At 43.9% G+C, this 15,601-nt stretch overlaps 1 protein-coding gene across 1 annotated transcript; it reads left to right on the top strand.

The window, feature by feature from the left end:
• Window positions 1-2,913: 2,913 nt before the first annotated feature.
• Window positions 2,914-15,487, top strand: LOC129600746 (uncharacterized). The gene is made up of 6 exons (XM_055499309.1): window positions 2,914-3,684; window positions 11,945-12,321; window positions 12,454-12,615; window positions 12,685-12,867; window positions 13,072-14,320; window positions 14,386-15,487. Exons 2-6 carry the CDS (start codon window positions 11,950-11,952, stop codon window positions 14,970-14,972), a joined length of 2,553 nt encoding a protein of 850 aa, XP_055355284.1. The 5' UTR covers window positions 2,914-3,684; window positions 11,945-11,949; the 3' UTR covers window positions 14,973-15,487.
• The last annotated feature ends 114 nt before the right edge of the window (window positions 15,488-15,601 follow it).

Below are 15,601 nucleotides of genomic sequence, written 5' to 3'. Positions count from 1 at the left end.
TCTAAGGCGAATTCCTGCCATCTTACGTACAAGCACTTTTTTAAACTTAAATTTATGCAATCAGAGATTTTTTTAACATCAGCAACAAAAAATTCAAGAATCGCATTTTAAAGGGGCATGTTAAAACGATCGGTTACGACGATTTACATATTCGCTCTTTCTGGTACGTCAGCAGGACTTTTGACTTGCGCAGATAAAAAACTTAATTATTCTACAAATCGAGATATTTAAGAGTTAATTCAGTTTTTTTCGAAAATTAATGGTATGAAAAGACGGCATCGAAATGTACCTAAATACGTACTTAAGTATTACTGTTTCTACTCTGCTGGTCCTGCTTATAAATATTTCCCTCCAAGCGGGTCTCACCATATACGCCGTATATTTTACATGCAAAAGAAATCGAAAGAATACAGGGAAAATTCGCAAACAATCTAGAGCACACACTGTTAAAATGATCGAAATCCCTTACAGTAAGCTGATGATTTACGATTCTAGTAATATTAGGACTATCTTCTAAGGTCAACTTAATCATAAGATCAATTTTCATGATTAACCAGTTAATAACAAACATTCATCCGAAGTCAACGAAATGACTATTTTTTGACACAAACTTTATTTTAAAAAAACAAACTGAAAGCAACTGCAAATCGTTATTAACTTATCCTGTTTAAACTATGTCATGAACAAAAGGACCCACGAAGAGAAAGCAAAAATGATAAGTTGCCATACGACTTACAGAGGAAGGCCGTTATGTTGCTCCCGTTAGTTGTCGGCCACCTGCACCCGCTTCCGCTCCAACACACTTGATATCGCTCTCCCACTCGCTCATACAACGTGTGGCTTGCTGTAAGCGACACTTGTGACCTTTCACAATCCGCACTCGTCGCTCGTCTCACAGCGTCCACAATGGCACAATATCAATCAGCAAATATAGCACCAGAATAACTCTCACTGTCGCCGCACAATTAGCACTCGTAGTGGTATTGCACTCACCACTACTAATACATTGTCACTTGCAGCAGTGCACTCACTGCTGCTAACAGCACATCAGCTCACTCTGAAACACTTGCAGTGGTTATAACCTCACCACTACTGAACTTGACCTTCCCTCGCAGCTCCACACCTTCAGCTACCTTTACTTGCTACGCACACATGCCCTCCATGTCGCGTAACTAAAGGTGCTGATCGACTCGGTGGATATGACCTTTCTCTACCACTAACTACAACGATAAACAACAGCGGCTGATCCGACCCGATGACCTTTAATGCAGATTAGCAGACAACAACTCGAATGCTAACAAAATGGCATGCAAAGATAAAGGCAGATATTCCAAGAGAAGTTGTTCCGAGGCTGGATGGAGATGTACTAAATCATTTGACAACTTCATCGCACACTACTTTTTTTAGCCAGGCACTTAATACATGTTACGAGAGATAAAACATTGCAGACAACAAAGACACACTATTGGTTTACACAATGATTCATTCCTTTCTTCACGCTCAATCATTTGCTTGTTATCGTCAAACCACAACCTTTGACTTGCTCACAACAACAAACTATCCTGCAATCAACCACAACAACCAACCGCATTCAACCGCATCCGCAACTGTATCCATTTAAAGCACGCCCGTTATGATGATGAATATGTATGTGATTCATGATGCATGCTGCTCATGACCCACAGAACACGCTTGCGCTATATACTCGCGCAACAATTCTTTATTTTAATCGCATTATTTGCATCTTTTTAACTTTGACATTTTACAAATAATTGGAGACTCAAACGTTCGGTTTCGAATGTTACTAAAAAATTTAGGCACATGTCAAAGTATTGAGTATTTGATCTTGGGAAAATATTTTTGGTATCGCATACGTTTCCAGAATTTTTTTAAGTTACTGTATCAAAGTTAGTTAACTGCGCAAAGTTAGTTAATTGCGCATTGCGTCATCGATTAATCTGTTTACTGACATTGCAGTAAGTACAGTAAACTTCGAGCCCGTCGATAATTTCCCTCAAAAGTCAGAACTGCATGTTGTGCTTATTTTATATTTCCGAAGTATTTAAAGAATTTAAGTTTATGGATGAACATAGTCCACGCCTTCGAAAAATCCAAAAATTCGATTGAAAATTGAAACTGCAAACAGTCACTTTATGTCTTTATTGTCTTTATATTCATACTATCTTACCGTTCAAAATGTAATCGACACAAACGAAGCGAAGGTCCTCTATGTCCAAGAAAATGGGACTTTTTTGTCACATCGGCCCCGCACTAATAATTCTTAAAAAACCTAAATAAAAATATTAGAAATAATAATTTATGGAATAAACGCAACATCGATAATAATATGAGACCATGTTAAATTAGAACGTTAATTTAACAATAATTTCCTTAACTGCTACAACAAGTGGAGGTAGCGGTAAATTGGTAATGAATCTATAGCACCGCCGGTATCTATAGATCGCTACGTATCGCTACGTCTGTATCGCTACGTCTTTATTCCAAGACAATTATCTCTTAATTCACGATTTAACCTTTTCGGCGAATACAATTTTTGAAAAATTGTTTATGCGATACGAGATTAAATAGATAGATTAAATCGTATATAGATTGGCCATAAGTGGTAAATGGTTTCAAAAAAGTTTTGATAAGCCCTTTGATAAGCCCTTTTTTACGTTTGAGTCTCCAGCTAGTTGTAGAATTTCAAAGTTAAAAAGATGACTGTAATAATACGACTGAGATAAATAATTAGAATAATTGTAAAGAGAATTATATAAAGAATAATTTTTCACGCTTATTATTCCAATATACCTCATTCTAAAAAACGCAATATATGAAATTTTTCTGAATTTAGAGCCAGTGACGGGACCGTGGTTAGTTTACTTACAAGTTTGGGGTCGTAGATTGTGCTAGGCGATCGGTGCCACCGCCCAGGATGGTGTGGTTACGTTTGGGCTTTGGGGCAGCACCGATTCTGCCGTGTTTGATAGGCTTTGCATTTTCAGTTGGTTTTTTGCACGCTTCCAAATCTGGAATAAATTCCAGATTTGTCCCAGTCTCGCCTTTGTGGTGGTCTTTGCCGTCGTATTTCCCTTCCGGGATATAGAGCATTTGTTCGGGCATCGTGCCTTTATTGTTTCTTTTCATTTCACAATAAAGATCATTTTGGTTGTGGCCGCGTAGAGGCACATTTCTGTGTGGCAGCTGCAGGCCACTTTCATGGTGGAGATGCTAGTTCGATTCCCGTATCCCTGTACTGACTAGTGGATTTTCTTTTACGGTCGGCAGGCATTTTGCCTTGCGCGCCGCATTTAGCCGATTATTTCAATTTAATTTGAAATTGCCACCGTGTTTGCGTCATTAACTGCGCGCACTTGCCGATTTTCCTGTACGGTCAACCGGATTCCGCACTCTCACTACAGCGCAGTGTGGAGTTGAGCCGTACCAAAAACCCGGAAGGCATCAGCAACGTCAACCGACACATCGCGGAGGACCGGAGCTGATTTTCCTTCGCCATCAACCGATAGCTGACTCCTCTACACATCGGAGGAACGACCACACATTGGCCATTCTTCTGCAAGGGAGCAGCAAGGCGGACTCGAGATTCTGCATTCCAGACGACCGTCGGAAAGCAAGCAAGCACCGAAAGCACCGCGCCGTACTCGTCACGTCGTGTCAGTGCAGGTAAGCCGTGTTTGCAATAGCAAACTATCAGCCGATAAACTCTAGAATCATTCTAGAAACTTTTGCCGATAACTCTAGAGGTTTTCTCTAGAGTTTTATAATTCTATCATCGAACGGGAGCTGTTAAAAGCTACCGTATTTAATCGCCGTTTACCGTGAATGTGTCAACATTTCACGGTCGATTTATTTATGTCGTTTTCGCAATTTACTGTCGCTTTCGATCATTTAAAGACTCTAGAATATCTCTAGAATCTTTCTAGAATTTTTCCGAGTAATTCTAGAGACATACGCTCTAGAATTATTTAAAATTTCACCGTGTACAGTAGCTCTAGAAGCTACTGTACTTTATCGTCGTTTTCTACCGTGTTGTGGTGAGTTCTTCGTGAATCCTGCCACAGTAGGCCGTTCTGCTTTATCGCAGAAATAAATTAGGTTTTCAGACCTATTTAGCCGTACAATTTTCCGCAAGGAAGGTTGTAGAATTTTCGAAAATTCTTGCCGAAATACGGAGTTACCGCATTCATCCAATTTAATCGCAAAAAAGCGATATTGCCGTTAATTTCCATTAGGAAATTAAGTCGAAATTCAGCTAAAAGCTGTAGCCGATCATCTTCGTTTTTACGAATTTGTTTACTATAATTATTGAGATAGATTCGTGAGAATTTATCGAAGGAATTACGCCGTATTTCTTTGTCGAAACATGGAAACTACTTTCCCATGCTATGTAACGGATATTATTCGTTTTGCACAATCAGGATTACAGTTTATCTGTAATTCTCGCCGCAGTAATTAAAGCCGAAATATACTTTTTTAGGGATAAATTTATAAGAATTTATCCGTAAAATATTGCCGATAAAACTGCCAAAATACGGAAGTTCGCCTTTCCGTGTCGAACCATAATTTCCGTTATCGTGCATATCGATATTACAGTGCTTACTGTAATTAAAGTCGAGCGATCACCGTGTAGTTTTGAAATCGATATTACAGCAAATCTGTAAATCATACATTAGCCGATTAACCATTGAAATTGCGATGAACCGCGAATAAATTTCCACCGAATAGTTTCAGTGAAAATATTGGGATTTAATAACCCATATTTCCACTGTATTAGCCGAATCTACATTGTAGATTTAATCTCGAAATTTCAAAGGCCATCTAGGCCCGATTAGCCGGATAGTGTAGAAGGTTCATCAGCCTCCCAACTGGAGACTGATTGAATGCAAAAGCCGAAAGTTACCGAGTAATTAGTCTATAATTACTATTGACTTGATTAATCGCCGTTCACTTATTGAATTATTTCAATAACTGAAATATTGAGATCTATGGAGTGCCGATTGTACCAGTCAGAAGTATAGGGTGTCAGTAGTGTCATCAAGTATTAATTACAATAACGACCGCCGCAATTTACCGTTTATACTCTTTTCATTTAAATCGAAAATCGTTTTGCGATTTGGTCGATTTTTCGCCGACCCATTCGTGGGAAGTTGAAAGTGAGTTACCTCTAAATTTGCCGTATCAGTTATTAGAGTATAATCGTTATAATTACCGGTTGCATTTCAATAATATCGCCGATATGGAGCGAACACCAGTGAATAAAGCGAAGCAGTTCGCTAATAATCTTTTACGAACTGCCGATCGATTAATTCGAAATCAGCCGAAAAATACAGAAACTAATGATAACGCAACCCGCAATGTTACTCGCGGGAAAGCGAAACAAATTGTAGCCGGTGGTGAAGAAGTAGTACATCAAGTACTACAAACCAATAAAAGAAAGCCGAAAAGAGCACCATTAGCCGATCTACCGGTACCTGAAGCGGTAGAACAGCCGGCCTCGCCGATGGTCCCTAAGGATCTAAACGAGGCTATGATTGAAGTCGAAACACAACCGAGTGTAGAAAGGGTCGACAGTGTAACAGAGTCGACAACGTCGACTGAATCGTCGGTATCGCTGATTAACATTGGCGAACCGGGGTCTAAAGAGTCGACCGACTCCTCGGATGAGGATGAGGACGAGCCGACAACGGTAGTACCGTTGATGCCGAAGGCGCACTCCAGCCCGAGCCTTATTGATAAGGTTTTAGGGAAGGACTTGACGCCGGTTCTAAAATTCCCGCCGACTCAGCCGACATCAGAAAAAGGGCCGCGTATGAGCCTTTTAATGCAGGCTACTGATACAGTAGTAGAACTGCAAAATCAAGTTTCGGATCTCAGAGTTCGACTTGATAAAGCCGAACAGCTTATCGCAAAGCGTAACCAAACGATTTGCGATATGACCGCCGACCAAGACAATTTAAATGAGCAGTTACGGACTGCCAAGGGAGCCCATAATCAGGCGAATAAAGCCGCTGTAGGGCTTGGAGCCAAAGTCGTCGAACGAGATAATATAATTAAACAGCTAAAAGCCGAACTAAAATCCGAAAAGGATTCGTCGACCAACTTCCGTAATCAATATCTTGAAGCTATACAAGAGAACGGGAAGTTGAGTACAGAGTCGAACGACCGACTCGCCTCGATCTCTACGCTGCAAGAGTCGAGTGAGAGATACCGGTCGGAATTTAACATATTAGCCGAAAAGTACAACCGCCTGTTGGCAACGCACCAGCAGATGATAGCTGCCGCCGAAAACCAAATTGATTATGAAGAACGGCCGCCTACGCGGATGCGCGCTGGCCAGCCCGAAACCATGCACTCCCGCATGGAGCCGGCCCCGACAGTAGAACATATCAGCCGACAGCAGGTTTCCCATAAGGAGGCAGAGGCAATTTGTGAAGCCCTGCGGGAAGAACTGCGTAAATTAAGTAAACGAACGAGCCGAACCAATAGTCCGTTAAGGAAAGCCGATCTAGCCGATGCCATACGACAGCCAGTTCCTAGGCCGTCGTATAATGGCAGTAAGGAAGATATTGATAGTTTCCTTATCAAGTTCGAGCAAGCCGCAAAAGAAAACCGATGGGTAAGCGATGAGCGTAAGATAGCCGAACTGGCCTACTGCCTGAAGGATGAGGCGGTTATCTGGTACAACGGCCTGCTCACGTCCCCAAATACGCCGACTACGTACCGGGAGTGGCGTAACCAATTGGTTGCGCGGTTCGGAGATACCAGACGCTCTGTAAATGCGTTGTCCGAACTCACGAACCGAATGTACCGACCAGGTCAGGAATCGCTTGAGAGTTTCTTTCAGGCGATGATGACGCTGAGAGATAAGGCCGGGTATGCCGGTACGCCGGATCAATTCGTGACCTTTCTAATGAAGGGCATTAAGCCGCATGCAACTTTGCATGACAAAATCGTGGGCATGGACCCTCGTACGCCGGAAGAATTTCTAGAGAAGATTCGCTACTTGACGGCGAGTAATCCCGAAAAGTATGTGATTCCGGTCGGCAGTAAACGTAAGAACCAAGATGCCGACTCTGTGACCGTTCGAACGGTACAGACCCAGCCGAAGCCGGCGAGTTATGCGGCAGCAGCTGCTAGCGCGCCGCGCCCTATCAATGGGGGGAATCGCCGACCAAACCGATCAGCCAATAATGGCAACGATACTGGTAATATTAGGCCGGCAAGTAATGCTAATAACAGCAATGTTAGGCCAGCCGGCAATAACAACAATAATCAACAGTCGAACCGTTCCCAGCTGTGGGCCGAGAACGCCGGGCGTATTCCCGAGAATACTAATCGGGCCCCACGTTTGGAGAAGGAAATGAGAAATGGTCGAGTAGTCGAGTACTGCCAGCAGTGCGATGTCTGCGGGCACTACTTTGAGGCATGTCAGTTTAAAGACGTGCCCCGAGCCGAAAACCCAATCTATTTGTCGTATCACGACCCGGTAACCGGAGGTCGCCGATATGCCCGGGATTTCCGGAGCCGAAGCCAAACCGGTAGTGGAACGAGCACGCCTAATGGCAGCCGTTCCCGTAATAATTCACAGCCGCGTGTCCAAGGCCAAGGCCGACCGATCGGTCCAAGGCCGACGTCACGTTCACCGCCGCCGAACCAAAATGAATACGCGACATCAGCAAGTAGCCAGGAAAACGACAACGGGGAGTAACTTCCGGCAGTACTCCCCGGTTGCCTGGTGAAATGCCGGATACTACTGAAATAATAACTATTAGTGGTATCCGAATCACCGAACCGACCGAACTAAATGAGCCGATTATAAACGAAATCAATATTGATGATTCTAAAGTCGATTCAACTAAAGAGCCGAAGCGGGCGCCACCGTTAATGGTGTGGGCACGCATTGTAGGCACAACCGTTATGGTTATGATCGATACTGGAGCCGAGACGTCACTCATCTCGAATGAGTTCGTCGACGAATTAAAACTAGAAAAACTACCGTTAGTTAAGCCGCTAAACATTAGAGGAATCGGTGGTATGTGCGGATTTTTAGTAACCCACTACTGCACGGTACCTGTAAAAGTATTTGGCGAACTAATCAACCATTCTTTCTATATTAAGCCGACTGTCGACGACACTAAAGTGCTATTAGGTCAGGACTTCTTGGCCGGTGCCAACTATGGTGTCCGTAATAATGAATTACAATGGATCCGTAGGATCCACACTATTGTAGTCGAACCAACAGTTGTTGAATCTATAAAGCCGAATACTATTGAACAAATTGTTCCGATACCCGTGGCATCGGAACCAACTATTAATGCTATTGATATTCCTAAAGAGCCGACCCTAAAGCCGAAATTGTTCCGATACCCGTGGCAAAAGCCACGAGCAAAAGGAAAATTAAACTACCGCCGCCGAGAAAGTCGTTTGCTAAGTTATGGCAAGAGTATCAAGTTTTTGTATCCGAAGTACAAGAACTGACGAAATTGTTCCATAAAACCCGACAAGATATTCTTGTCTTAGGAGACGACAGTACGCCGATTTCAGGCATTAGTCCTAAGGAAGCCGAACAAATTGCGAATAACCTAGATTCTGCCTTCACAGCCGAGTATCTCTTGATGTTAGAGAAACAAGAGAAGTTGAAGGAAGCATTTGAGTACTTCAAATTTAACGTACCATATGTTTTGCGAGCCGACTTAGAAGGCATGATTCAACTAAAACCTGAGTCAGCTGTCAAGCTGCCCTACCGATTAAAGCCGAAATATAAGTTGAATAATATGCCTCCCGAAACGGAAGGCATAACTAAAGCTAACCGAGCGCCTCGGGCACATTTTCACCCAATGGCGTCCGTAATGGAGTTTAATAAAGACGAGCCGACTATAGAATGTAGATTGCAACCGAACGACGATGTCGCATGTAATAATGCGAATGTCGAATCAAACGAGCCGAATCATGCCGATACTGTAGCTAATAAAGTACCAGACCTAAACGAAACTCTATCCAGTATTCAATCCTTTGACGCGTCTAATCTAATCATTGCAAATGTAGAGCCGGTAGTTAATACTGAATCTACGCCGATTAATAGGGAATCAGCTGAACCTGATCAGTCAACTGATCCCACAGCTATTGATAAGACTTGGGAATTTTCTGAGTCGCCTACTATTGAATCTACTTCTCGTAGCCCACGCCTCCAATCGATTAAGGTGTTCGCTACCGATAAAATTCTAATCAATCCTGGTATAAATATGGCTGCAGTAGTAGCACGATTCGATCCAACTGAAGAATTTTCGACCGATAAGTTTATGTTCTTGCCGAGCCCACATGTTTACATGGAGAGGCATATTAAGCCGATCGAAGGTGTCGTAAGACCCGCTAATGGGAAATTTGAACTGGGATTGTTCAATTTCCATAATAGCCGAAAGTCGATCAAGAAAGGTCAATTCATCGGGTATCTCGAACCGTACGAAGAGATAGAAGATGATGAGATCTGTATTAATTCCGTCAAACTAGCCGAACGAACACCGGAAGAGCAACAGGAAATCCGAGAAGCCGTCGATACGCTTAAGATTAACTCTAAGCTGACAGCCGAACAAATAGCGAAGATTAAGGAAGTATTCCTTGAATATCCGGATCTATTCGCTACTAAACGCCGACCTTTTGGTGACGTTACAATTGTAAAGCACCATATCGATACGGGTGATTCCCCGCCGATTAAATGTAAGCCGCACCGTACCTCTTGGCGAGGTCGGGAGATAATCGAAGAGCATGTTAAAGAAATGCTCGAAAAAGGTATTATTCGCCGATCAAATAGCAACTGGTGTTTCCCAGTTGTGCTGGCTTCTAAGAAGAATCCAGACGGTACTATCGGCACGCGTTTCTGCGTCAACTATATAAAGTTGAACGACGCAACGAAAAAGAATAACTACCCTTTGCCGTCACCGGATGAATTGCTTCAATCCGTAGCCGATAATGAATATTATGTAGGCGTCGATTGTAATGCCGGGTTCTGGCAGATACAAATGGCCGAAGACTCGATTGAAAAGACTGCGTTCATCACGCAGGACGGTCTTTTCGAATTTTTACGCATGCCTTTCGGCGTGTGTAATGGGCCGGCAACATTCCAAGAGACCATGAATAAGGCTCTTGGGGTACGCAATGAGAACATCTTTGCGTACTTAGACGATATCATTGTAGCCGCCAAGGATTTCGACGATTTGATTCGTAAAATCCGACTAATGTGTGAATGCCTTGTTAAGGTCGGCTTCACGCTTAAGCCGAGCAAGTGCCGTGTCGGTGAAACCGAGTTGCACTTCCTTGACACATAGTGTCTAAAGCCGGAATCAAAACCGATCCGGAGAAAATCTCCGCGATTCAACAATATCCGAAGCCGCAAACTGAGAAAGATCTTCGATCTTTCCTCGGTTTATGTAATTACTACCGTAAGTTCGTCAAGGACTTCGCTAGCCGAACCCGAGCCATGTATGGCTTACTAAAGGCTAGCCGCTAAGAACCGAGTTCAGAATAAAACTATTCATATGTCGCCGTACTATATGTTGTACGGGCGTGAACAAGTTATTCCAGCCGATACGGTCACTAAGACCAATATACCAGCCGAACATGCGTCGATAGCTGAATACATGGACGAATTTCGCCATAATTTAGCGCGAGCGCATGAGCTAGCCGAAATCTACATGAGAGAGGAATTTATTAAAACGGCCGAACGTTTTAATAAGAAACGTCGAGAAGACGATTATCAGATCGGTGAACTAGTTCTTCTAAAGCGAGAGAAGAAGAAGGGTGAAACCGAATCTTTTCGAGATAAATTCGAGGTAGATGGGAAGTTACTGGCTTCCCGTATACCAATGCCGTTGAAATCGAAAATAAAGATAAGCTGGGAGAAACTCGCATCGTCAATTGCGAGCGTCTCAAACGTTTTAATACAACCGAAGAGGATCGTAAAGGAATAACTACTACGATCTCTTGCCGAAATCTGCCGAAAATGGGTTAAATGTGAATAAAGCTGAACCGTTCATTCCAGCCGATACCGTAGAAGCCGTTGAAGCATGTCAATACCGTCGAAGATAATGTTGAAGTCGTCAATGACGATGATCATTGGGAACCCGAAAGCGAGGTTGCCGAAACTATTAACCGTAAAAAATATTAAGAAAAAAGTCGACTAATTGAAATTACATGTGTACGCCGTAATAAAACGGATACGTACATGTACGATAATTCGCCGATTATATCCCCACTATCATGAGGTCCATGTTCTCTCGCCGAATAAATCCTCTACCAATTGTGTGGTCCATACCGCTTGTCGGAAATATTTACTGTAGCCGTCTAATCTGGAGAGATCTTTCACTACCAATCTTGAAATTATTAGTGATTAGTCGTACCGATTAATTACTGAAATAATTTTCGAATTATTCATGTAATTAATATGCCGTACAATTCATCAGGCTTACTGTGTTGTAGGCAAAGGTTGGTATTCAACCCGCGTATAATTCCGTTAATGATCCGGAACGGGGCATCACTTGGCGAATTAATCCAGCAGATGCACCCGGTCCATCACGCCGATAAATTTATTGATAATTCATAGCCGATTTACGCCGATAAATTTATTGATAATTCATAGCCGATTTACGATAGTAATTAAATAGTTACTATTAAGCTGTAGAATAATTAAGCCGTATTATTTCCCCGTTTAATTGTGGTCTGTGCCTCTCGCATATTTCAAAGCCGCTAGTATGTTAACATTTCAAAGCCGCTATTATGTTAATATTTCAAAGCCGCTATGATGTCCCCACTAAATTGTGGTTCGTACCTTGTCGCTCATAATTGAGTGATAAAATGCCGATTAATTGAATAAAATAGCCGAACTTAGTGTCGAATAAATCTAAAAAATTAACTAGTGTAATTGTTGTAGACAACATGGAGCCGACGCAGTGTTATCGCTGCCGTTACAACACTAACCGCCGAAAGTGCGCCGATTGTCTCTTCGGAGATAAACTGTACAGCGAACAGGAGAAGGACACCGTCGTGAGCCGATTGGTTAACGAAGTCCTGAACTGCAACCTGGATGCGTATGTCACACTCGGTGAAACGCATTTCGAGCCGGTATTCCAAGCCAAACCTTGGCTGCGTATCAGGATGAACGACGCCGCCAGGAAACTCATAGCCGCTCGTGAACCACAGTGGTGTGATATGCCACTGCCTGCCGATTTGCCGCCGCAGCCTAATTATGCTGTGCCGATGCAGTTACCGATCAGTTACCCTGCACAAGTGCAGACGCCGATGAACCAGGTAATTAGTTCCGATTCTGAGTCTGAGAGTTGCTCCCTAAGTACTTGGGAATGTATTCCTTTAAATCGTTCCGATAGTAATCCCAGTCAATGGGAAATAGACGTTTTAAATTTAAATGAAAATATGCCGCAGGGATATCCCGTGAATCCCGTCAACCAGTCGCAGATGCTGCAGTATCCACAGATGCAGTATCAACAGTACCAGCAGCCGGCGCAATATGCGCAGTACCAGCAGCAAGCCGATGTGGCTTTTAACCAGCCGCAATATCAATATTACCGACAGCAGAACGAACAGGTAAATAGTCCAATAATTCCTGCTCGTCGATTATGTATAACACAGCCGTTTAATACACTGCTTTTACAGCAGGCGCCGAGTAGTGCTAGCAGTGCAGGGACTTCTGATCCTTGGCTGCATGAGCGTGGGTACCGAGGAAATACTGCACAACAGCAGTATCCCAGCCGAGCTGCATCACAGCAGCGTAAACTCGAACCGCAACCCAGCACGTCGCGTGTACAGCCAGACGCGCGTGTCGGACTGTCGAAACAAGTAGGTAGTTTGTCTATCGACGACTCTAATACGTCGATTAAAGAGCCGTCTTCTACGGACAGTAGCCGATCTGTGTTTGGTGCTCGACACCGTATTGAATATACGTTAGAGCCGTCTGAAAATCACTCTCATTCTGGCAAGAATATAGTGGTTGCCGGGAGAGACTTGTCGATGTATGATACTAAAAAGTCCGCTGATTTGCAGAAACGTGGCAGACAGCGTGGAAACCAGTCGAATATCCGTTCTGCTGGCTATCAGCAGCGCAACGAGCCGAGTAAACCACAGAATGATCAGCCGGCTGAATCTCAGCAACCGCCGCCGCGCGAGAGTAATTCTCGCGATAATCGTGGTGTTCGACGACCACGCCAGCCGACTATCGATCCTAATAGGATTCTGCGCGATGTGACGCAGTATACTAGCGACTTGGGTATTTATGTACACAAGTTAGCTACCGTTGCCGATATAGGCAAGACAAATGCGCCGGAAATGTTGTATTTGAAGAAAATGATATATAATGCCGTCGCGTTGTTGGAAAAAACCGGATTGAGAGACCGGATGATGGAGTTTGACTACTCCACAGTCGATTTGTCGCGTTCGTTAGAGATAATCACTTACGCGTCAACCCGCCGAAATAATTTACGTACCGTGCTGGATAAAAAGCAGCTGTATATGCCGATCACAGCCGTTGACATTGAGATTATTTCTCAATTCAAGATTTATGGCGATCCGGTAACTGAAAAGTTCCTAATGCAGTTTATACTGCCACAAGCCGATCCCGCGAAGTTTTTCTTCTTTTGTAAAGTCGCTCATTTCCTGAATCAGGAATTAAACGAACGGAGTATTGCCTGGGAGTCAATTCCCTACAATACCGGGCCGAAATTTGCCGCTATGAGTATTGCTGCCGCGTTACTTGGCAGTCATAGTGCGCACAAGTCGATTTATCAAAGTAAGGAACGAGCCGAATATTCCCAGCTGAAAGACTTGATTGAGCTACTGGGGAAGCCGCTTACTGAACAGCAAGAAGCAGAGTTGTTGAAAGACACTCTAGCTGCCGCCGGTCATGTCGAGATGGACACTGACGAAGTCGATCGTTTTTACGATGACATTAATACCCGTATGAAGCGATACGGTGATCGCAAGACGCAGTTCGATAAGGGCCAGCTATACAAAAAGCGCCCTTTGCCCGATTCGCCAGATGCTCCTACAGGAAGCAAAACTGTACAGCCGGAACAGAAATTCCGAAATAATCGGAATAAACAGTCGGCAGGTGATCCTGCATCGCCGCAGTTGGGAGTGATGGGCGGGAAACAGCCTGTCAAGCTTCCTCCCCTTACACAGCCGATTATTATTCCCGTGGTAAAGCCGAATTTGCCAATGGCGAAGTTTTCGTCTGCGCCGTCGTCGTTGAATACAACGACTGTGAAATCATCTGGTACGAATACCGATAAGCAAGGTAAAATACTTTGCGATTGCCGGCCAATAATGGCAATAAAATTAATGACTAGCCGAATGTTGTAGATCATGTGCGGAAACAGCAATTGCCGACTGTTCCCGCGCCAGCCGAACCGATTGTTGCAGCTAATGTTGAACAACAATCAGCAGTTACTACGCAGCCGACACAAGTAGAGACAGTGCTTGTGTACCCGCCGACCTGTGAGACCTTCGACGAGAGGGAACTTGCGAAATTGCCGTTGTCCCGTATGAATAAAGCCGAACGTGACTTTTATGTTACGACACAGTCGTATCAAGATCATGTTGAGCCGTCGTCCAATGAGTATGTGGAAACCATGCTCGTTGAGTTGAGAAAGAAGACGTTGAGACAGATGACCGATCCCGAATATATGTTTTATATTCGATATGAAAATCCGGAACGATTACCTGCCTGGACGGGTAGATCGCCAGAAAAGCCGATTGCGCCGCAAGGCGATGAAGCCGATGTATTCCACGAGACAGTGGAAGAGTTGCCGGTGCGACCAGCACTTTCTGAGGTACTTGGCGATGCTTTGAACGCAGTCGCCGCAGCCGAAACCGCTCCTGACACTACCGGCGCTGACGCTGACGTTGACATGCTGCCGGATGCGAGTGCGGATGAAGCTGCTGAATAAAGTCGTCATTGGAGGATAAAGCAAGCCTCCGGAATGGAACGCATCATGTTGGAATGGATCTCATAATTTCCGCTATTTTTTCTGAATTTTTGTGATTGTTAACCATAGTATATGCCGCCGATTCGGTCGCATTTTGCTCATAATGTTGCTCACTGTTTTGTTTTGCGATTTGTGGCAGCCTCGGGGGGCCTCGGCCGTTCCGCCCCGTGGCATGCTAGGCGATCGGTGCCACCGCCCAGGATGGTGTGGTTACGTTTGGGCTTTGGGGCAGCACCGATTCTGCCGTGTTTGATAGGCTTTGCATTTTCAGTTGGTTTTTTGCACGCTTCCAAATCTGGAATAAATTCCAGATTTGTCCCAGTCTCGCCTTTGTGGTGGTCTTTGCCGTCGTATTTCCCTTCCGGGATATAGAGCATTTGTTCGGGCATCGTGCCTTTATTGTTTCTTTTCATTTCACAATAAAGATCATTTTGGTTGTGGCCGCGTAGAGGCACATTTCTGTGTGGCAGCTGCAGGCCACTTTCAATTGTTTGGATTTCTGGGTTTCATACATATCTCTCTTCGTTTTCTTGGGTTTTTTGACTGTTTTAAAAATTTATCCGATATAAGTCTCTTCGTCGAGAAGGCCT

The sequence above is a fragment of the Paramacrobiotus metropolitanus genome, unplaced genomic scaffold (genome assembly GCF_019649055.1).
Source record: "Paramacrobiotus metropolitanus isolate TYO unplaced genomic scaffold, Prichtersi_v1.0 Parri_scaffold0000194, whole genome shotgun sequence".
In the NCBI taxonomy this organism is placed as follows: Eukaryota; Metazoa; Tardigrada; class Eutardigrada; order Parachela; family Macrobiotidae; genus Paramacrobiotus; species Paramacrobiotus metropolitanus.
The sequence above is the reverse complement of the archived record's forward strand: the minus strand, read 5'-3'. Positions and strand labels throughout refer to the sequence as shown.

What these genes read in the sequence shown, in the direction of transcription:
- LOC129600746 (XM_055499309.1), top strand. Translation starts at nt 11,950, where the DNA reads ATGGAGCCGACGCAGTGTTATCGCTGCCGTTACAACACTAACCGCCGA. An exon ending in ACCGACAGCAGAACGAACAG is followed by an intron (nt 12,616 to 12,684) that starts GTAAATAGTCCA and finishes CTGCTTTTACAG; the next exon opens with CAGGCGCCGAGTAGTGCTAG. An exon ending in GTGTCGGACTGTCGAAACAA is followed by an intron (nt 12,868 to 13,071) that starts GTAGGTAGTTTG and finishes GCTGATTTGCAG; the next exon opens with AAACGTGGCAGACAGCGTGG.